A 22,962-nucleotide genomic window follows, 5' to 3' on the forward strand; every position below is an offset into this window, starting at 1 on the left:
CTCACCCGCCGGAACAGCTACCTCACAGCTTCCTGCCTATCCTCACTCACCAGAGCCAAAATTCATCAAAACATGGGTCTTCCCAGTTTTCTCAACATAAGTTCCATAATTTTTGAGGCCCTGGTAGCCTCAATAAGTCCATTCCCAAGAGACCACTCCTAAGTCTGCTTTCAGGGATCCTGATCCAGACAGCTTTTCTTCTCTAAGCTAAGAAACCCCCCCCCCCCCAGAGCCCCTTCCCTCTTCTGGGAAGCCTTCCAGAGAAGAATGAAACTGAGGAATACCCTAGTGTTCCTAGCCACAAATTCTGTTTCTGGGCCAGTGTGGGCTTCTGATGGGCAAATGGAGGTGAGCCTTGCCTCCTCTGCCCAAAGGTCCAAGTACCCATCTCAACTGCAACACTCTGTCTCAGAAGCAGCCCACAGAACTTTTTCTGGGTTACCAGAGGACGTGGGCTAGTACTGGAGTCACAGAAAACATTTAAAACAGAGTGGTCCTGGCTAGTCTGAGTAGATCCTGACTCCACAGCAAGTTTTGTGAGGAGATGCCACTGAAGCATGTAGAGAGCTACTACATTGTGTTGCTGCCAAGGGCAGTTGTGTGTCGAGGTGGCTCTGTAGTATGGGGAGGTTAAAAGCAGGTGAGCCCAATGGGCAGAAAAAAATAGGTGATGGGTTGAAGTTAGAAATGTGTGGAGACCACAGGTGAGTGAGGCTTGTTCGAAGACATAGATGTGTCAGTACAGGTGTGCCAGGAAGGGAGAAGCACAACCCTTTGCCTCCCTCCTGCCTGGCCACTAGGCCCTAATCCCCTGGTCACCACCTTCAACCTCCTTTACCTTATCTGTTCCCTTATGGGGAGACCGCCCCCCTGCATCTATTCCCTATGGCTTGCCCACCCAGGCTCTCGACTCCTTACCTCTGTCCGACGAGAGAACTCGCTGCCCCCTGGCGGAGGTGATAGGTCCAGCAGGTCTGGAGGGAATTTACCAGCCCCGCCCCGCCACGTCCTGCTTGCTCACAGGGTATCCACTCCTGCTGTCTGGAAACCGCTGCGCAGCTTTGGAACCTGGCTCGGCTCGCCTCACTGCGCTTTGGATCCCGAAACCCGGAGTGTCTTGAGTGCAAGCCCTGCCCCTTTAAAAGTGAAACCAGGTGGTTGGCTATTCCGTGTCCAGTCGGGCAATCCCACTCCAAAGCATCACCAGTTTGTTTCCCGCATCTGCCAGCAGAGGTAAGCCCCCCATTTCCTAATTCTCTGTGATCCTCATTCTCTGAACCATGGTAAGACCAGGCTCTGTGATGGCCTAAAAGTATGGCTGAACAAGGTAGACAACCAACCTTACTGTGAGAATAGCTCAGGATCACCTGCAGAGGCTGGAAAATACATATGTCCCCAAAGAGATCTGCAGAAAACTGAGATGTAGTAGGGATTAGATCTGCACTCTTACCTGAAACAATTAACGATGACAAATATATGTGGAAGCCACTGAAGACATGAGAAAGGCAGCAAAGGACAGATGGTACCTCTTGGGAGATGGCTGCCAACCACTGTCCTCAACACCCCCAAGCAGAGCCCAGGTGAGATGCAGGTAGAGGGCAAGAGGACAAAATCCACTGATTTCCAGAGACTTCAGAGAACCCCATCAAGCACTGAGGGCCAGTGTCCAGAAAGGACAGAGAAAACAAGGGTGGGAAATTCTAGGAGAACAGGAAATACTGGGTTCAGTCAGACACCGTGTCGAAGCCCAAGTCAGACCCCAAAGTTCAAGTGACAGTAGCTAGAATTAAAAAGCAGCTTTCCTCAGTTGAAGTGGGGAAGAATCACCCAGACCAAGTAATTTGCCCCTTCCTGATGATGTGTGAAAATGACACCCAGAGGATTTCCCAGCTTCCAAGTAACCCAGACACATCCCAGAAGCATGTGCTGAAATAGAAAAATTCAGCATAATTCCAGATGTCCTGTATAAACACGAAAAGAAATGTGAAGTTCTAACTCAGATGGGGAAGGTGGACCAAAGCAACAGGTAGCAGAGTTAGAAAGTAGAAACATCACACGTTTTCTGTGATTATTTCTGTTTTTCAGAAGTTACAGAAAGCCAGGAGTAGTGAGATGTCTCAGCACTCAGGAGACTGAGGCTGGGGGATCATGAGTTACAGCAGGACAACCTTAACTGTGGAGTGGGACTATGAGTATGGAAGATGGGGTGCCAGAAAGAAAATGGAGATGTTGCATACAATCATGGGGGGGGAATCTTGCAACCACAAATCTAATTTCTATGTATGGAATTAAGAGCCTGAAATTAAGATGATGGATAATTGCCAAAGCAAGGTTACTGGACTTGAACGAAACAGAACTGTGCAAAGAAAGCACAGATAGATGGCTGGGGTGGAGTGACCACATATATGAAAATTTAAAATATATAATTGCAATAGAAACTCTGCAACAATGGAAATATAATGTAATTATTTTCTGCTTATGAGGTAATATGAATTGAAGCTAGGCTTCATCAGGCTAAAAGGCAGGAAGCAGAGTTTGATGTCACTCTAATCCCAACAACTCCAGTGTCTACACCAAAAGAATGGCTGGGGCATCAGAGTTCAGACTGGGGCCTGGGCAATATAGAAAGACCTCATCTTAAAAAGCCAGTTTAGTCTAAACTCTCTAACCCATCGGATGATTTCACACGATGGAGTGGCACGGGGGGTGAAAGCGGGAAAAGTCATCCCAAAGAAGAAAGAACAAATAAGAAAATAAGAGAACAAGATGACAGATACACACCCAATTTTACCTAAAATGATAGTAAATATGAATTTCTAAACATCTGCAATAAAGTGCAGAAACTGTCCAGATTTTGGGAGGAGGTGCTGGGAAGACCTCTCTACTGCTGCAAAACTGGCTTTGCCTCCAAAAAGCAACCAGTTCAGGAAAGCCAAGGTGATGGCCACAGGGACACAGAAAAGCACAAGACAGCTCTTCCTGACTCCCAGATGGACTGTCCTCTGACTAGGGACAGAAAGGAATTTCCTTGGCTTGGCAAAATGTAGCTACCAGAGTAAATAGAAATGTTTAAAAAAAAAGATTAAAACAAACAAACACACACACACACACAGACAAAACCCAACCCCCAAAAAAAGTATAATGACCCTCACACATAACCAAAAGACTACTACTTTTCCCTAAAATGAGGAACTAGATGCTCATGTTCAGTCTTTTCCTCTATTTCGTCCTTCATCTGTCGTCTGTACTCAGTGCAGAGTCACGGGAAATGTCCATGGAAGATATGGTGAGACATATCTATGTTGTCTTGCTGAGGCAAGAGGATTATGAGTTTGAGGCCAACTTAGACTACACAGTGAGACCCCCACATCAAAAAAAAAGAAAGAAAGAAGCGAGAGATCAGATTGGAGGAAGTGGAATGGTCCCTGTTTACAAGGGACACTTTTTTGCCCACTGTGACTTGCCACATGCTTGCCTGGCAAGACAGAAGATCACAATGTAAAGATCCATCACAGCAGGAAACACAACATGACTGACACATGTGCTAGCTGTGTGTGTAATGTGGCACCACCATTTTGGAAATGTTTCACAGGTTCTTGAAGGACTGAGCCTGTATCTAATATATGCTGTAGCCACCATACTCTCAGGCAACAGAAATGAAGGCCCCTAGAAGATACGTGCACAGGTGTCGACAGCAGCTGTATTCCCGACTGAGGCCAGGTAGTGTTCAGTAGGGTAGTCCTGTGAAATCCCTTAGAGGCTGTCACATGGAACTGTGACAGTGAAGCTGGGTTGCAATGAAAACCCCAGAATGTTGGAGATGCTAAGCCATGAGGCACCTGTCAAGAAGAGTTACAGGCAGGGTTTGAAACCATCCCCAGAAGAGAGATGTATGTTGCAGCAGCAAAACCGGAGAAGCTGAGCCATCTAAGCGCTTTAAGACTAAAGTCTTTGGCACTAGACACGGAGCTAGTTTTAACAGGATTTAGTTTTCCTTACTAGGCTTCAACCTTACTTTAGTCCAGCATTTTCTCACTGTACCCCCATTCTTCCCCTTTGGAATGGTAATGCATATTTTGTAGTTGGCATACATATATATGTATATATAATGTAACATTACTTTTTGATTTTGAGATTGTTTTGCATTTCAGAAGAGACTCTGGGTTAACAGTGCTAAATATCAAAAACTTTGGGAAGTTGGATTAAATGTGTTTTGCATCATGATATGGCCATGGGCTTATGGGGACCAGGGGATGGCATGTGGTGGCTTGAATTAAAAATGTTCTGCATAAGCTCAGTCATTTGAATACTTGGTCCCCAGTTGGTGGTGCCACTTGGGGAGGACCACAAAGAGGTGCAGGCTTGCTAGAGTAAATACTCTACTGGAGGCAGGTTCTTGAGAGTTTATGCCCTCACCCGACTTCCTGCTCACTCTCTCTGATTTGTGTGTCTGTCTGTGTGTTTCCTGCTCCTGGGACTATGCCTACTTCTTACTGCTATGCCTTCCTGCCATAATAAACTTTTATCCCTCTGAAACTATAAGCCAAAATAAACTCTTCCATAGATGCCTTGGTCATGGTGTATTATCATGGGAATAGAAAATTAACTAATATAGCACCTTGAATAAAAGTGAGGACATGACCACTCCAAGGTATGGTTGAGGAGATGCGTTTTATTGTAGAATATGAGGGAGAATTTGACCAGTGGCATCTAGAAGGATCCAAGCTCAACAAGGCCATGAGAGGAGGATGGGGTGGGGGGGGCAGAGTGAGAGGAAGAGAAGATATGGTCATTGGACGAAGAGAGGAGCCAAGGGACAGAGAGGCCGAGAGAGCACATGGCCAAAATGGCAGGATATTATAAGAAAGAGAAGCTAAGGGAAGAGAAGCAAAGATGCTCAGCCCCTAGGCTGGAGAGGTTTAGGGTAGGGGGGAAGTGAGAGATGTTGGAGGAGCCACAGGTACTAAGTAAGCCTCACCCTAGTTTGCATATTGATAGGTGGGGGAGTCTTCTTAGACCCAGCTCTGCCAGAGCCACTGGCCAGAGTACTTCCCAAGGTTGTTTTTCTGTTCACCTGGCAGTGGTCCAGGCATGGGCAGGAATGTACAGTCTCAATGCCCACCCCCAGGTAGCACTTGGTCTGGAGGAATTTCTATCCAGCAATCTGGATACCAAGGTCCCAGGAACAAGGACCAGTGAATGGGGACTGGTGACATGAAACTACTGGGGAATTGTCTGTGACTCAGCCTTAGCTTTAATGAGGAAGGGTCTCTAGTCACTGGTATCATTGTCTCTCTTCTGCATGAGACCAGGTAGATTCCCTGACTGGAGGCTACAGGAAGGATCCTGACCAAGAGCTGAACCAATCCCAGAGGGCATGCAGGCAAGTATAGCCCAGCATGGTAATGTCTAGACAAAGAGCTGAGGATGGACCATTCGAGGGATGTACCTAGAACTGATGCCAGTTTTGAAGAAAACATGCCCTAAACCCCTGAAGAACTGCCATGCCACAACCAGACCTCCCCACAGCCCCAAATTCTGGCGAGTTACCATCCACATAGGGGGAAGGGAAGGGAGACAGTATTAGCCAACATTTATATGCTGAGAACTTTAAGCCAAGGTAATGCCCTTCTGACCTAGGTGCACCAACTATGCCCCAGTCATCAGGGCCAGAAGTGGCTTTATGATATAGACCTTCTGTCAAGAGTAGGTTTTGTTAACCTGACACAAGCTAGAGTCATCTATAAAGAGGAAATGTCAACTCAACTGAGGAATTGCCTCTATCAAATTGGCCTGTAGGCAAGTCTGAGGAGCATTTTTGTTGTTAATGATTGATGTGGGAGGACCTAACCCACTGTGGATACTGCTGTCTCAGGACAACTGGACCTGTGTATTATAAGAGAGCAAGCTGAACAAGCCATGGAGAGCTAATCAGTAAGCTGCTTTCCTCAATAGTTCCTACCCTGACTGCCTAGAGTATCAAGGGCCTGGGTCTGTGGTGTGAGACTAAGTACCTACAGGATTCAAAAGTACTGATGAGGGACCTGGACCATCCTCTGCCTACACATAGTGTGGCAAGGAGGCTGGTGATATTCCCTTCCTGATATACACAGGGACAATCCTGAGTGTACCAAACAATATCTGAAGCCCTTTGGAAGTAACCACAGCACAGGCAGATAGGATGCTACAGAGCTGGCTCTTGAACAAGGGTATTTATTGCCCAAGCACTTCCATATTGCTTGCAGAGGTCTGTGACACTGATGGTACCAGTAGAAGATATCATTTGCAAGGTGATAGGGCATGAGAAATTACCTATACCCATGCAGACTATATAGGCTCCAGAGCACTGGTGGACATGAAGGCTAAAGAGGTGGGCCCATAGGACCTTTTACTGGCACAAACTATCATAATGTTGCTCTAGAGCCTCATATTAATTCTTGACCAGAGCCACTTAACAGACAGAGTCTAGAAAGAAGGAGGCTGGATCCCACCAAAAGAGGGAAGGTGAACTCCTACAGTGGTTTGATAATGAGTCTGAGTGGCTGTAGTTCTGTCAGGTAAAAACTAAGTGGCCTACCAGTCAGTGAGGTCTGGGGACATCAATCAGTAGACCACACTTGCTTGTTCTGAAGATCATCTCCTAGGCCCCTTTCCAGTTTCCACGACAGAGTGGGAGATTGAGAGGTATCCCTCCAGATCCTCATAACCCACCCCCTGGGTACTACATGTTGGTGGTTCACTGCAGCATAACTGTGGCAACACCCACTATATCTGAGGCCTGGCTGCTTGATACACTAGCTTCTCCACTGTAAAGTGCTCTTTGTCTCATCAAGAGCAGTCTTCTTTCCCATAATGGATATCAGCACACCTCAAGTTTGCCTTGATGATATCACTCTTCCAAAATTAATGCAACCTGCTGGTCATGCTCACTGGCTTGGTGGGCAAGAAGTTACATGCCTCAGAGGATTTAGTAAAACATACTTCCAAGAGGTGGGACACAGCTCTGAAAAGCTCAGGGTCCCCCCTCCACCAGAGAAGCCTGTTGTGGGTGATCTCATGGCAGTGAGAAATGTCATATTTTATTTAAAGTGAGAGGTAATTGGCAGGCATGGTGGTACACACCTGTAATCTTAATACTAGGGAGGCTGGGACAGGTGAGTCAAGATTTCAAGGCCAGCCTAGGGTCCACAAAGGGATAAAAAACACACTACAGAAGATCATCATATTTCATTCACTTCAAGAGGCACAAGGCCAGAGGGAACTCTGAATTTGGCTGTAGGCATGCACTGTGTATGTATGAACATTACATTCAGACTCATTTCCAGGACAGCAGGTAATACTACTCTGGGAAGAGCTTGGGAGTATACCTAGCCTGCAGCACAAACTTCTGTATGCTGGGCTTCTATGTGCTATGTGAAGAGAAGGAAAATGTGCAGAATGAATTAAGGACATGTGTATCCAGCAGGCCATCTGGTAAGGCACACCAGGACTTGTACTGAAAGAGAGAGGGTTCTCCCAGTGGCCTGAAACAAGGTAGAAATATCAGCCTATTTTGAATATTAAATACACACCCACCCACCCCATCCCCAGACTTACATGTTAAATTTAGTTTCCAGGTAATGGTTCTGTTATGGGAGAATCTAGAAACTTTCGGAGGTAGGGCCTAGTTAAACAAAGCAGGTCAGTGAAGAAGTGTTTAACTTAATTCTATCCTTAATTCTATCCTCACCCTTCTTCCTGTTCCCTTTAACATGAACAGCCTCTCCCTCTACTAGCTATCACCATCATGATATTCTGCCCAAATGCATGGGACTAAGAAACAAGGCACTCCATGTTTACTGTAGCCATGGGTGGCCCAGGAGTCCTCAACTACCATTCAGGCTGATAGTAAACTGGGATACAGAAGATGCTGGCTTAAAAGGGAGGATATAAGTGTTACAGTTACAGGGTTATATTGGCTTTCAAAGGAAGACTTGGGAGGCCAGGTAATGTGTGGCAGGGTTAGGATGGTTTTATTTCAATTTGTCATAAGCTAGAGTAGTTTAAGAAGAAGGAACCTCAATTGAGAAAAATGCCCCAACAAGATTGACCTATGGGTGATCCTTTTTTCTTAATTAGTGATTGATGTAGGAGGGTCCAGACCATGGTGGGTGGTGCCCACCCTTTGGCTGGTGATCCTTGGGTGTGTAAGAACATAGTCTGAGCAAGCTCTTGAGAGTAAGCCAGTAAGCAGCACTTCTCCATGGTCTCTACATGACTTCTTGCCTCCAGGTTTCTGCCTGACTTCCTTCGATGATAGACTGTAGTGTAGAAATACATGAAATAAATGCTTTCCTACCCAAGCTGCTATGCCCATTGTGTTTTATCACATCAATAGAAAGCCTAAGACACCAGCCTAGGAGAAAGGTCATGGGGGCTGTAAATGACAACACCACAGACAGACTGTCTAGCACAGAGCTCATATCACAGTAACACATGCCCCAATGCTGAGAACGGATCTGCAGGATCTAATGTTTATCTTGCTGTGTTTTGGTCTTGCTTCACTTAAATCCTTCCCAGTCATTTATTTTCCTGTTGGAATAGAGATGTTTACTCTGTACAATTGTATTTCAGAAGTACATAACTTTATTTTTTTTGATATTACAGAAGCTCAAGAAACTGAAATTAGACTGTGTGCATGGGGAAGTGGTGGTGGTGGTGGTGGTGGTGGTGGTGGTGTGGTGGTGGTGTGCACCAAGGGTTTCTTACTGAACTTCTTACTGGAACTTACTGGAACTTGCAGTTTCAGGTAGACTGGAAGGCCAGTGAGCCCAGGCCTGTCTCTGTCCCTTCTACCAATACTAGGGCAATAGGCATATATTGCCATGCCCAGCCCTTACATGAGTGCTAGGTATCTGAACACAAGTCCCCGTGTCTGCTTGTACAGCAAGCAGTTTGTCCACTGAGCCATCTTTCCAGTGCCACATTTAAACTTTTGAACAGCTGGGAGTGGGGAGGAAGGTGGGCAAAGGTCACTCCAAGTGGGCCCTGTAAAGTACTGATCCACAAAGGCTGACCCTAAGTCTGAGGTAGAGAAAGACACTTTAAAGGGAAATAGAGGAACAACAAAAGAAGCTGATAGTCAGCTGGCTAGCTAATGGCAGTCTAGCTCATCCTAGTTGACTCCAGTCACCAGTCAGCACAGGCTCACCAGTCACTAGGAGCCAGTGGCCCTCATGAGGCAGGGACATCCAGGTAAGTCACAGGGTCGGAGAAGGGGCCCGGACGGGCCCAGTAGTCCAATGCTCGTACTCGGTAGGAGCCAGAGACCACAGCTGTGTCTGCAGACACAAAAGCACATATTTTCTGAAGTTCTCAAGACTCGGAACCCAACACACATACTGCAATGAGGTCCAGCAGTACAACTGCCAAGACGAGGGTTTTAGACGTACCTGGGCTGAATACAAAGAGATTGAAAGTAGATGGCCTCCTGTGGATTGGGGCATATGCTTCACCCTTCTGAGAAAACTGGATCTCATATGTCCACAGGCACCTGAGGAGGGATGGATTGGTACTGAAGCTGGGGCTAGGTAAACTCTGAAGGCTTGGATGGGTGGTAGAGGGTAGACTCACAACCCTATTCTCTTCAGGTCCTTTGCTAGCACATCTAGAGTCCCTGGGCACTCTCAAAATTGTGACAGAACACAGTGACAGGGTCCTGGAAACTATCACTGTAGGTAATCTCCAACTCAGACACAAGTTGGTCTGTGTAGGTGTGTGTGGTGTGTATAGAACATATGGTACCAGAGAGAGATGTATGATTACAAGGGTGATGACATAGGAAAGGACGACCACCCCACTCACGCACTTGGAACCCACATGCTCATCCGACCAGACCAGAACCAGCTGCCCACGTGTCAGGGGCAGTGCACGGAGCCGGCTGACCTGTGAGAAGGGAGAGGCTGTGAAGGACTGAACTAGCCAGCCTCACAGGTAGGGTGGGAGACTGTCACCTGCCTGCCCCGGTGGCTTCAAAGGGCGCGCGCATACATGCACCAGCAGGAGTGATGGCACCGGAAGCTTCTGGTGTAAGGTTAGGCGGCCCCTAGCAGGAAAGGGGCGTGGTGCCTCCGCCACTGGGTCCTGGAGACAAAGAAGGGCATGTGGTTGGCAAATCTCAGTACCCAAGAAACCCCTCTCCCTCCCTTCCACCCAACCTCCCTCCCTCCCTCCCTTTCTTCCTCCTTCCCTCCCTACTTGCCCACAAACCTCTGCCATGCGCATATTTCGGAACTGCTCTGCAGAGGGGAAGACTGGCTGGCCCATGCGCTGCCACACACTGTAGGGGCTGCTGAGTTGGTTGTCTAAGTAAAGTACTACATAGACAAGCTCTGTGGAGCCAAACACCATGGTTTGCCTCCCTGGGCGCACTACGGCTGGCTTCCCACCTTCTTTCAGAGCCCCACTCACCCAAACCAGGAGGTACCCCACGCAGGTGAAGAGTCACAGGGATACTGTGGTTGGAGTGTATGTGGGTGTCATCGCTAGTATAGATCAGGACTGTGGTGCTCCAGGCCTCTGAGGAGTCTTCAGGCTGATGGGTGCTAGCCAGGACACCCACTGTATGATTGCTGTCCAACACAGCCCCAGCCTTCGAGACCTCTGCCCAGAGTTGCTCTCCATCTACAGGTCAAGCAGAGGGCTGAGGCTATTGGCTTCCTCATACCTAGTACCTGGCTTCCTACCCTAATGCCTGGCTCCCACCATTTTTATACTGGGAGTCTGTTATACTGTTCATCCCACAGAATGAGAGGAGATGAAAAGGCAAAAACTTGGAAAATGAACATAAGAAACTCACTCAGCAGCTGGAGGGAGTATGCTTGTCCCTGCCCAGCATATTCATGTTCCCTTAATCCAGGACATGTCAGGCTAACATGTTTTGTTATGTTTTGTTTTGTTTTGTTTTGTTTTGTTTTGTTTTCACTTTGACTAAGCACAGGCAGAAGCAAGGTCATTACTCACCCAACAGGGCCATCAGCCCCATGACTGTGAGTACTGGCTTTCGCAGCAACTGCACGTGGGGTGGGTGAGTGTTGTTGACCTGGAAGCGAGCAGTAAGTGTACGCTGGGAGAAAGGGTACGGATGGTAGCTCAGGAAGGCATTGTCATTGCTGAGGAGCACGTAGCGCATGGAGGAACTGCTATTGGCAAACAGCAGGTTCTGGTGCTGTGCAATGACCTGTGGACATGAGGGCAGTTGGGACCTGTACCACTGGCCACTAGTACTGTCCCCACCTCCACTAAGGAAGACTTCCTGAGGTTGAAGAAGGACCCACCTTCACCACCAGGGCTGCATAAGTCACATCAGCTCTCCAAGGTTGTGGCAGGGACCAGCCCACCAGAGGGTCTGCCTCATCATTGTAAATAGGGGTGTCCTTGAACTCAGGGAAGAGCTGCTGGATCTGCTCCACAACTGCCATCTCCTGCTCCAAGATGAAGATGGAACTGCCTGCACCCTGCAGCAGCCACACACTTCATTTAGTACAGGCTCATCTCAAAGGAGGTGTGGAGGGGAGGGGTGGAGGCACCACATACCTTCTTGTGCAGGGAGATGTAATCCAGACGCACGCCCACCTCACCAGTGAAGAAGTTGGTTCCATTGGCACAGTGACCCAGGAGGCTCCAGCACATTGGTGACCTTGGCAGGGGGTGGAAGGAATCCCCAGGACCACCCAGCTTCAAAGTGGGGCTGGCAATACGTAGCCCCTCAGAGCAGGCATCATAGTAATTCAGGAAGCCTAGGGCAGGAGGGTCTTGAGGGTCTGGGATTGTTCTGCTTCCCTCTCATACAGCCCACCCAACATGGCCTGGAAAAATGCTGCCTACCTTGTGTGGTCATGGACACGTTGTCAAAGTCATGGTGGTCTGGTTCATTCCAAGTCTCAAAGTTCCACTTGGAAACATGTGTCAGCCCATACCTACCTGCAGAGGGAGCTCTACCCTCAGGTTTGGGGATGGAGCCTACCTGGTATCTCCTAGGGACTGGGATCCATGAATGGGGTTCCACTTAAATGGGATTATCTGGCTCCAAACAAGTACCCTACCCCCAGCCCCATCAGGCTTCTCAGGCTGTGGAATAGTGATGTGTATGGCAGAGAAGACCACGAGGTGCCTGGGTGATCAAGGAGGAGAACCTCTCCAGGACTACCCACTACAGCCCCCCAGGATTTCCCCTTCTATTCACCAATGTATCTCCTGGCCAAGAGAGCAACCAGGTCCATCCATTCAAACACCTGCTGCTTGTCCTCAAAGTCCGTGAAGTACCCAGAAGGGCTGCCCATTAGCTCAAATCCTGAAACACACAGGGGTAGTTGTCCCACTGTCCATCATACCCAACACCTCAGTTAGTGCTGAGATACCACCACCCACCAGGACACAGAGTGGCAGGTGGTGGGAGAAAGCAGGGCCATTGCTCACCAGGGAGAAGCTGGTTCTCCATGAGGAGGTCCAGAAATGCATCCAAGTGAGTGAAGTTGTAGATCAGTCCCTGCTCAGATGACTTCCTGCTGGAGATGGGGGGGGGGGCAACCGGGGGAGGAGGGGGGTGACGGGGGGGGGGGTCAGTACTGGAGAGTAGCAGCATTTCTCCACAATCTGGTTTAGAACTAGGGCCACACTCAAGCATGTGGTTGCCTCAGGCTTCCAGATGGGCTTTCCCTTTGGAAAAGACTAGCAGTGTGAAAGTCTGTCACATCTGAGTATGTATGAGTATGTGTGTATAGAACCCTACACTAAGCCTTAAAGACCCTGAAAACCTGGGAAAACTATGGAGGCTTCTATCACTCATCATGGAATTCGAATGTGTGTGCATGAAACCTTCAAGATATTCAATTAGGGCTCGGGTCAGTCACCCCCCTGAGGTGGAAAGACTTAAGAAAGGTTTCAAGACATCTTAAAGACATTTGACAAAGCAAGCCACAACATTCTGAAAAGGTCCTGGTAGTGGCTAATTGAGGTGAAAGCAAGAGATTGCAGTGGGCATGAAGGAAGAGATGCCAGGATACTATCAACTGCCAGATCTGAGGTGAGTTGTAGGCAATGTCCAGGGCAATTGTATGGATTTCAGGACACTGATGCTTGGAGCTCTGTCTCTGGCTTACAACTCTGGGAAAGCAGTGAAGAGCCACCCTGAGGGCTAAATCTGCAGCTGAGGTAACTTGAAGGCACCAGCCAACAGGTACGAAGGGTCAGTCCTGTCAGGGTCTGAGAGCTTGCTGAAGACAAGTTGTCCTAGAAGACGTGTAAGACAGCTCATGGGTTTGTCTGGAGAGGGATGGTGGGTCAGAATCTCCACTGTGGGTGGTAGAACCACCTCTACAAGAAGCAGCAGCTCCTAGGCACAGCAACCCCTCACTGTACATGGTCAATTAGCTACTGCCCCCAAATCCAGCCTGACATCTGTGCTTTTGGATCAGAGCCTCTGCCTAGAGCTACAAACAGACTTGCTCAGCTCTTTCCCACCCAATGATCAAAATCAGTTGCTAATAAATAAAACCTAACAAGCATTTGGATAAAGATTAAATCCTTGTTCCAAAGTCCCAAGTCGTTGGGGGCAAAAACTGTCATCAGCTCCCTGTCTTCACAAAGCAAGCAGAGTACACACTTGAAGGGAGCAGGCCTCAGGAACAGGGCTACGTTCTGGGCTGTCTTTCAAATCAGAGATATTCCAAGACTGTGTGACCCAGTATGGGCCTGGGTGTCTACTTGACACCCCTCACCCCCCAGCTCCTACCCCCACCCAACCCTCATCCCTACCCTGTCAGCCTCCTGATACCTCCCGGGCCTTCCATACCCAGGAAATCTAGGGAGCAGTCCTTTGACCCTCTCTGCCTCCTTGAAGGGAGGGTGGTGGTGTTAAAGAGTCCTAAAGTGGGAGGGGCGGGTCACTGAGGCGACGTGTAGGGAAGTCTGCCATCCCCTGCAGAGGCCTGAGCCATAGCCCAGCTGGGGAAGGCAATTCTCTGTACAGCCAGATTAGGCGCAGCCCCAGCAAGGAAGCACAAGGGCCCTTTCACAAGAGCCCCCGGCAACTCCCAGGCCTCCTGCTAGAGGCGGAGCGCGTGCTTGCGCTTAGAGGGTGAGGCCACTGCGGCTGGTGAGTGCCTGGGTGAGCGCATGAAGGATGAGGGGGGAACCTGAGCTGGCGGGGAGGTGGAATGCTCCGGCTCCCGCGGAGGAGTGCAGCAGTAGCCGTGCACTCGGCACGCTTGAGAGGGCCGAGGCAGACAAGAGAACGCGGTCTGCAGACGCCTGACTATGTGGAATGCCAAGCGGGATGGGGGGAGTGCGGGTAGTTCGGAAACACACGGTGTCTCTCAGGAGAACCTGCTGAAGCCCCAGGAAGGCACAGAAATTCTGGTACGGTCCTAAAGCCTGTCCGCCTCACCATTTTCCACTGTTGGACAGAGTATGATGTTTTCTTCCCAAATAATTCAGTATTTAAATGGTGGACTTAGAGATAAAAGAAAAAAATTACTGAGCTGCATAGGAACAAACAGATCTACGGACCTCATACCCCTACCTTTTGTGTGTCCAGCAGCAAGCCAAGGTGCTGGCAGCTCAATGAGCACATTGGGGAGGGACAGTGGACCTGGTCATACCCATTGCAGCACCACCCTGAGTGCATGCAGCTGTAGAGGCAGAGGGAAGAGTAGAGCAGTGGACTCTTGGTAAATCATGGAAGACATGACTTCATCTGCATTTCAATTTGCTGTGGACACCTACCAGGAAAGGCCCAATCCCTCCCACCCAGGGTGGTGGAGAGGGAGGGACCATCCCTATACTGTTTTCTCTCTGTGTTTACAGGGCATCATTCCACAACTTCAGCCCTGCCATTTTCAAAGATGTAACAACAGTACATTTCCCAGAGGCCCCTATGTGGGTAACTGGGTAGGTTATCATTATATGACACCCCCAATAGTTATCCCCAGACCACTAGAGGAGCCTCTTATCTGATACAAGAGATGCTCTGACTAACCCCACCACACCCACTGGGTAACTGCTCCTATAAGCCACCGTTACCAACTGCTGTGCAAACAGTGTCTCAAAGTTTGTTGTAAGGGAAAGAGGAAGTCCAGCTCTACAAAGGTGGGACAGAACAAGTTAAAACCCTAGGGCCCTAAATAGGTTCCAGGAACAGGAGACCTTCTTGGAGAGATAGGGCAGCATCCATGTGGGGCAGCTGAGAGCAAAGGTGGGGGAATCCCTAGATCACAGAGGGTCCAGCCTAGTCTCAGTCAGGCTTCCCACTCTGACCACTCCACACACATTCCATTGCCATCTTGCCAATAAGCAGGACTGTGGCCAGGCCCATGGCTGTCAGGAACTGGACCTGTCAATGTCCCAAAGAAGTATCCAACGGGTGAACTGGAAGGGACTCTGAGTTCTTATTGTCCCCTGATCTGGAGGAATGAAGTCTCAGGGTCCCAGGTGGTTCTGTAAGACAACTGTTGCTCCTAAGCCCTTTCTCAAGACCCTTGGGGATAAGAGGAGTAAAACATAGCTTCCTTTGCTCAATCCCAAGGCAAACTGCTCACTGTGCTGGGGTCTGTGGAGACAGCAGACCAGACTAGCCAGCCTTCTAGCCATAATGAAAAGAACTACCTCCAGCATGGGAGAGCACCCAGAATACATGAGCCTACAGAAGACAGCAAGACTGTTAGACATTCTTAAGCACAATATGAGAAACTTGTTGCTCATTTCAAGACGTGGATCTGAGGGTTCTGACCAGCCTTACAGAATTTGAGAGCACTGATTACTTATGCTAATGTCAAAGGGCCATTTATCTCTAGGCTATCCTTACAAGGCAAGTCTCTTATCCTACAGAGGTATGTGGGGGCCAAGTACCTCACCAGGATTACAGGGGGTCAGTACCAGGGAGGATGAAACTGAGGCCAATCTAGAATCCCTGCCTCCAAGGGGAAAACACAACTATTTTGATGCTGACAAGCTGTGCACAACACAGGTATGTGTTCACTCACAAGTGTGTACACATACAACAGTAGCCATGTGAATGCACTGCACTCAGGAACACGGAACAGAGACTGTGCTTTCAGCTTGCTCCAGCCAGAACAGTCTCCATGAAGATGAAAAGAAGATAATCAGCATCTGGGTAGGTGTAGTCAGCTGTATTTAAATCCAGAATCTCATAGCTAAAGTGATTTCACTCAGCTCCTCTGGGGCCTCACACTTACGTATCCTGCCTCAGCCACTCCTGTCTCCACCTCCTCTTCCTCATAACAAGACAGAATCTGCTGCACCTGGAGCACCCACCCCTCTGTAGAGGGGAGTTTATCAGAGGCCCACACAACCGTAATTACTTGTTAGCCTCTGATTATAGTACAACTTGCTGGATTAGATCACCAGATTAGCTGCTCAGGTAACATTCATTTGACTAAGGAAACCCATGACTCAGCTATCTTTTGGGTAAATAATTTAACAGTGAGCCCAGCAGAGTATTCTCCACAAGTCAGCCTCAGAGGTGCCTGCCAACCTGCTCTCTGTCTGTTAAGAGAAGCCAGAGTGATTGGAGGATCAGCCCACCAGCAAGCTACAGCCCCTGGATATTGCAAAGCCTACGGAGCCAGCCAGGTGCCCCAGGTAAGAACTGTCCCTTGTATCCATACAACAAGGCCCAGAAAAGGTGGCTTAATGGGCAGAAATAGGAACCTAGACTGCCATTTCTCTGGAGATTGCTCAGATACAAGGCAAGTGATACTTACAGTCCTTCCTCCACACATTTTAGTCCCTAGACACTTGGGGTAGGCCTCCGGGTGTTCAATGATCCTTATGTATCATTGTTTTCATAATGTTCCTCAAGAGCTAGGATGCTTGCTGGACAACCACCCTAGCTAGGAAGCTGTTACCCAGGCCAGGCACAACTGGCTCTAACAGTCACCACCGTGTCCTGGGTTGCAAGAGAACAGAGAGTGTTTGATTAATATTACAAACAAGCACTTTGGAACCTGTAAACAAGACCAAGGCCACCACGTGGTCAGCACAGCCTGAGAATTCTTCAGTACCAAGGCAAGGTCAGAAAGGGCTAGGTCAGCCAGGCCAAAGGTAGACATCTGTGAAGCAGTGTGCTTGTTCGATGTACTTGAGCCTCTGAGAAGAGACTCAGCGCTTGGAGTAATGGGCACACTGGTTTCAGAGCACACTGGTGAGGCATACTCTAAACTCATGAAGAAGGGCTATCACAGACCATGGCCCCCAGCACACACAATGTACAAGGTCTTCTGTCAACCACCAGGCCTATGGTGTTCACAGGAGAACAGGTGATGGCTTGGGAGAGCTCATGTAGAAGTGGGGTGATTGGCAGAGGCCATTGCCAGACCAGGTGGGCTGGAGTTCAAGTTCAAAATGCATCTGCCTCTTGTCACTGTGGGTGGGGCGTAGGTGGCTTGGGCACACATGGACTGGTGCCTCTTGTTACTGTGGCTTGGGCATAGGTGGGCTGGTGGAGGACTTGGGCATACATGTGCTGGTGGGGGGGCCTGGTCTAGCCTTGTCTTGGGTAGGTGGCCCTCAGGATGCTTTAGACAGCAGACTTCACATAGGGGCTGAATTCAGTAGTCCACAGAGCACTGCTGGGGATGAAGCTAGGTAACCTGGATCCCTGAAGCATGCTGCTATCATAAGCACCTCTCAGTATAAAACTAGCATCTTGGAGCTCAAGGTTTTCTATTCATCCACACAGAAGTACAACCTCTTGTCAGAAGGACAAGCTCTGATATCAGATGTGTGACGTCTGTTTTTGGGTGGATAAAAACTCACTGTGAAGCTGGATCCCGGGCTCTGAGAGCCTAGACCCCCTAACCATGCCCATTTCCCCTTGCAGGTTAGCCAAAGAGCCTGGTGTGACAGGATGGATGCTTCTCCTGAGCCCCAAGAGAAGGGTGGGACGCTGGTGCTGGTCCGACGGCAGCCCCCTGTGTCCCAGGGCTTGCTGGAAACACTGAAGGCCAGGCTGAAGAAGAGCTGCACCTGCAGTATGTCATGTGCTCAGGCTCTGGTGCAGGGTCTGTTTCCTGTCATACACTGGCTGCCCCAGTACCACCTTAAAGAATACCTGGCAGGTGATGTTATGTCTGGATTGGTCATTGGCATTATCCTGGTGCCACAGGCCATAGCCTACTCACTGCTGGCTGGGTTGCAGCCCATCTACAGTCTCTACACTTCCTTCTTTGCCAACCTTATCTACTTCCTCATGGGCACCTCACACCATGTTAATGTGGGTATCTTCAGCCTGCTGTGCCTCATGGTGGGTCAGGTGGTGGACCGAGAACTCCAGCTGGCTGGATTTGACCCCTCACAGGATTCTCTAGGGCCCAGGAACAATGACAGCACCCTCCACAACTCAACTACAACACTAACCACTGTGCTACAGGACTGCGGACGGGACTGCTATGCCATTGGTATTGCCACTGCCCTCACTCTGATGGCCGGGCTTTATCAGGTAAGGAGTTAGCTACACAGCAATCAGGCTGGCTGGCTCCGTTTCTTAGAACACCTGAAGGTGCTTACCACTCACTACCAGAAAAGCCCGGAAGCATGTAGAGAAAGTATTCTTTAGGCTAAGAGAGAAAACAGCACAGCAAAGGCAGAGGGGGAGCACAGGCCTAGGTACCAGAGGGGCTGAAGGCACAGAATGGAGGGATATGTGGGGCTGGCCTGGCCAGCTGTGGTCTGAGTAGAGCATTGGGCCAAATGTTCATGGCTCAGGTGCATGACTAGACTGCAACTCTGATGTCCACTTTGGCTTACTGACCCAGGCAGGACCTGGGAGTAGAGATGTATTCATTTCACTGGCCTTCCCACACCTTGCTCTTTTCTGTTTACCCTGACTTCTCTGTTCCTCCTATCCCTCTATTCTGTGGCTTCCCGGGAGGGAGTTGGGTGGAAGGAGCTACACATAAGACACAGGGGAAGGGCCTGCCTCCTGATGCCTACAGCCCTGATTCTGAAACAAAACCAATTTCTGCATGTGCAAGAGCATGAGAAGTGAGCATCCACATGCAACATCCATAGAACAGAGCACAGCTCATTCCTGTCCTAGCCCGTGATATATGTGGAAAACAGTAGGAGTCCATCCAGTGGAATAAGCAAATGTGGATACCAGGCTCTGTGCTGAGACCCCCACCCCTTAGTTTATATTGATGGTGGCTCCTGCCTCAGTCTACCAAACTGACTGTACTTCTTCTACAGGTCCTCATGGGTATCCTCCAGCTGGGCTTTGTGTCAACCTATCTCTCACAACCACTGCTTGATGGCTTTGCTATGGGAGCTTCTGTGACCATCCTGACTTCTCAGGCTAAACACCTGCTGGGTGTGAGGATCCCTCGGCACCAGGGCCTAGGCATGGTGGTCCACACATGGCTAAGCTTGCTGCAGAATGTGGGGCAGGCCAATATATGTGATGTGGTCACCAGTGCCTTGTGCCTAGGAACGCTGCTGGCAGCTAAGGAACTCTCAGATCGCTATCGACACCGTCTGAAGGTGCCAGTACCCACAGAGCTATTAGTTATTGTGGTGGCCACAATCGTGTCCCATTTTGGACAGCTCCATGCACGGTTTGGCTCGGGTGTGGCTGGCAACATTCCCACTGGTTTTGTGGCCCCACAGGTACCAGATCCTAAGATAATGTGGCGTGTGGCCCTCGATGCCATGTCGCTGGCCCTTGTGGGCTCAGCCTTCTCCATCTCCTTGGCAGAAATGTTTGCCCGTAGTCATGGCTACTCTGTCCGTGCCAATCAAGAGCTGCTAGCAGTGGGCTGCTGCAATGTGCTCCCTGCCTTCTTCCACTGTTTTGCCACAAGTGCTGCTCTGTCCAAAACTCTGGTGAAGACAGCCACTGGCTGCCAGACCCAGTTGTCCAGTGTGGTCAGTGCTGCTGTGGTGTTGCTGGTGCTGCTGGTGCTGGCTCCACTGTTTCATGATCTGCAGCGGTGCGTGTTAGCCTGTATCATTGTTGTCAGCCTGCGGGGGGCACTACGAAAGGTGAAAGATCTCCCACAACTTTGGCGGCTTAGCCCTGCTGATGCGTTGGTCTGGGTGGCTACTGCAGCTACCTGTGTGCTAGTCAGCACCGAGGCTGGACTATTAGCTGGAGTGTTTTTCTCACTGCTCAGCCTGGTAGGCCGCACACAGCGTCCACGGGCTGCCCTTCTTGCTCAGATCGGAGACTCGACCTTCTATGAGGATGCTGCTGAATTTGAGGGCCTCCTGCCCCCACCCGAGGTGCGAGTGTTCCGTTTCACAGGTCCACTCTACTATGCCAATAAGGACTTCTTCCTTCGGTCTCTCTACAGACTCACAGGGTTGGACGCAGGGCACTCAGCCACCAAGAAGGATCAGGGCCTGGAGGTGGGTGTCAGTAACAGAAGTCTTGCCGATAATGGCAAGGATCTGGGTTCAGTGAGCAGTGGGGCTGGGCTGGTGGTACCTCTGGCATTTGGTTTCCACACAGTGGTCATTGACTGTGCACCACTGCTGTTCCTGGATGTGGCTGGCATGACCACATTGAAGGACCTGCACAGAGACTACAAAGCCCTGGACATCACCCTGCTTCTGGCTTGCTGCAGTCCCTCAGTAAGAGACACACTGAGAAAAGGGGGCTTCCTTGGGGAAGACCAGGGGGCTGAAGATGAGCTGCTGTTCCCCAGTGTACACAGTGCTGTGGAGGCTGCACGTGCCCGCCGTGAGGAGCTGATGGCTGCTGACTCTGCCTTCTAGCGGGGCCCACTTCCTTAAGAGCCAAGACCTGTGTCCATAAACCAGTACTGAGCTCCTTTGTAGGAATGCTATGAATGATGAAGTCATTAGAGATAAATCCTTGGACCACCTTTGCCCTGGAGAAGCCAGGAAACTCCAACTAGGAAAGGAAGGTGCAGCACCCTTAACACATTCAAGGATTCCAAACATTCAGTGATTGAGACTCTCTACCTCTGAGTCCACTGCTGCCCCTGGTGCTTTTTCAACCCGGGTAGCTGTAACCACACACACAGTGCCCAGTTTAATATTCTGTTTTACCATCTTATCTGAGAGTCCTGCAAATTATATGACCTCCAAGATGCCAAAAGGACACTTTCCCATTCCCTGAACCACCAGGTATCAGATATGAGCTGGATATGTGGCCAAGCCTCAAGAGTCTGAATTTCTGAAAGGCCTCCTCATGCCTGGTGCTCATCTTGATTGGACCCTTGCAAAGGCAGCCACCTGCTCCAGAACCATAGTCCAGTGTCACTGTCTAAGGCAGTGTGACTGATATAACCTCAGCTGACCTTCAGGCACAATGTCTCTATACAGCTTATATTGGTAACCATGATGTGGCACACATATGGTACACAGCCAGGCACAGGAGACACTAAAACCATTCTGTACTTCTAAGAAAACCTCAGGAGGAAACTACCTGTGCTCCTTCCAGGGTCTGCCTTTGGCATAGCCAAGCAAACATTTCCCTCCTCTTCTGCCCAACAGGATGCTCTAATAGGAAGCACAGCCCCAGCCCTGTGCCCTACCATGATTCTCCCCCACCCACAGCCCAGCACTGTATCCCGCAGCTGGCCCCAACAAGGTCAGACCCACCACCTTACCATCTCTGTAAAACAAGCTCTGACCAGCAGCTCCCAGGGTACCCACTTCAGCATCACCCACCTGGCTGTAATGAGGTTCAGAAGCCAGTGTATCCGGACCTGCTCAATGCCACTGTGAGGTACAGCACCTATGTAGGCAAGGTTCAGTTGCTGGTCCCAACTAAGGTCGTACTGGTCAGCCTGGTCGTGAGGCAGTGGGGGGCTAGGGATAGGACAAAGAAGTGAAGTGTTTGTCCTAAACAGGGGCCTGCAGCATACCAGACTTTACACATGTATCACCTGACTGCCTAGACCCTTGTGAATGAACTTTGTGTCTCCAGAGTATATGATAAAGTAGCCCGTTCACCAGAATGTTCTAGAGTCTTGTTTGGGGCAGGGGGTGGGGGTGGGGGAGTGGGGGAGAAGGGCTCCCACAGGACAAAGTACCATATTCTAAATAGGGCATCTGTCTGCCATAGAAAAGGATCTGAGCATTTCTATAGAGCCTTGGGACACACTCAGAAACTGGGACAGGTCTTCATACTTTGGGAGACATCTAGGCACTGCCAAAGCACCAATTGTGAACCTATAGCCCTCTTCTGCTGCCCTTTTGATCCCTGGGGGCCACTTAGGGAGGTTCTGGCACTCGAGGGACCAGTTTTCTAAGGTAGAAATCCCTCACCACACTCCAGAAACTGACTAGCCAGAGAAGGTGGGCCCTAAAGGAGTTTAATCTTCTGAGTGTCCAGAAATGATGGGCAGAGAGCTCCAAGCTGTGATGGGGGGAACCCAGAGGACAGAGCAGGGGGCATTCCTGGACTTGACAAGAGCTGTGGTGGGCCTCACCAGAAGCCGGTGCTCCTCCAGAAGGGCAGCAGAGGCCTCAGCGGGCGGGCTGCGTCCACACGCACCAGGTACGGTGTCTCAGCCAGCGCCAAGGGCGAGGCCAAGAACGCAGCAAAAAATGTCAGCATAGCAAAGGCGGGATGCAGGAGGCGCATGGCTAGGATGTCCAGGCGCCCCCCGAACAGCAAGCTTTTAGGCGGCGGTCCCAGTGTTCCACCTCCGGGTAACGTCCCACGTGACCCTCGCCAGACCCGAACAAAAAGGAACCCAGTCACGCGCCGCCTCTTCCTGGCGAGCTGCTGTCTCAGCCTCTCTGGAGGCCTGTACGTGCTCTGAAAAACAAATCAGGCACTACTGAGTGTCATTAGGGGTGGAAGTGGAGAACTGTATCAGAAGATGGCGCTGCGGGATTGCTCCAAGGATTGGATTTGGGGAGAAGTCAAGATGCTTTGGCAGAGCAGATCTATGACTTTTCCGAAAGGGGGCTGCTCTCATTCTGGGACGA

The 22,962-nt window shown here is 49.9% G+C and overlaps 2 protein-coding genes across 10 annotated transcripts in view; one reads left to right on the forward strand and one right to left on the reverse strand.

The window, feature by feature from the left end:
• Nucleotides 1–8,602: 8,602 nt before the first annotated feature.
• Idua (iduronidase alpha-L-) overlaps nt 8,603–22,962 on the reverse strand; it is a 39,716-nt gene continuing 25,356 nt past the window's right edge. The window contains exons 2-15 of one of the 8 annotated variants that reach the window (XM_028782411.1): nt 22,458–22,789; nt 21,694–21,834; nt 12,457–12,542; nt 12,224–12,331; nt 11,866–11,961; nt 11,575–11,777; nt 11,316–11,495; nt 11,002–11,218; nt 10,450–10,662; nt 10,249–10,370; nt 9,997–10,122; nt 9,848–9,924; nt 9,432–9,532; nt 8,603–9,320 (exon numbers count right to left, since the gene is read on the reverse strand). In XM_028782411.1, coding sequence (XP_028638244.1) covers nt 9,214–9,320; nt 9,432–9,532; nt 9,848–9,924; nt 9,997–10,122; nt 10,249–10,370; nt 10,450–10,662; nt 11,002–11,218; nt 11,316–11,495; nt 11,575–11,777; nt 11,866–11,961; nt 12,224–12,331; nt 12,457–12,542; nt 21,694–21,834; nt 22,458–22,789 — 2,109 coding nt within the window. In that variant the 3' untranslated portion in view covers nt 8,603–9,213. Of the gene's footprint in view, nt 9,321–9,431; nt 9,925–9,996; nt 10,123–10,248; nt 10,371–10,449; nt 10,663–11,001; nt 11,219–11,315; nt 11,496–11,574; nt 11,778–11,865; nt 11,962–12,223; nt 12,332–12,456; nt 12,546–16,760; nt 19,008–21,693; nt 21,835–22,457; nt 22,790–22,962 lie in introns of those variants that run through there. The other 7 variants (XM_028782412.1, XM_028782410.1, XM_028782408.1 and 4 more) reach the window with 7 other exon arrangements.
• On the forward strand, nt 16,483–21,983 carry Slc26a1 (solute carrier family 26 member 1). Of its 2 annotated transcripts, none has more exons than XM_028782416.1 (3): nt 16,483–16,638; nt 17,879–18,496; nt 19,246–21,983. In XM_028782416.1, the coding sequence occupies exons 2-3, from the start codon at nt 17,906–17,908 to the stop codon at nt 20,770–20,772; spliced, it is 2,118 nt and encodes a 705-aa protein (XP_028638249.1). In that variant the 5' UTR covers nt 16,483–16,638; nt 17,879–17,905; the 3' UTR covers nt 20,773–21,983. The 2 variants fall into 2 exon arrangements, with proteins under 2 accessions (XP_028638249.1, XP_028638247.1); XM_028782414.1 differs by lacking the exon at nt 16,483–16,638 and adding an exon at nt 17,078–17,315.

Source organism: Grammomys surdaster, unplaced genomic scaffold (genome assembly GCF_004785775.1).
Source record: "Grammomys surdaster isolate TR1022 unplaced genomic scaffold, NIH_TR_1.0 751, whole genome shotgun sequence".
Classification (NCBI taxonomy): Eukaryota; Metazoa; Chordata; class Mammalia; order Rodentia; family Muridae; genus Grammomys; species Grammomys surdaster.

Coding starts and splice junctions, on each gene's coding strand:
- Slc26a1 (XM_028782414.1), top strand. CDS start 17,244: ATGGCCCCCAGCACACACAATGTACAAGGTCTTCTGTCAACCACCAGG. Junction 17,316..17,878: donor TGGTGTTCACAGGAGAACAG/GTGATGGCTTGG, acceptor TTCCCCTTGCAG/GTTAGCCAAAGAGCCTGGTG. Junction 18,497..19,245: donor TGATGGCCGGGCTTTATCAG/GTAAGGAGTTAG, acceptor CTTCTTCTACAG/GTCCTCATGGGTATCCTCCA.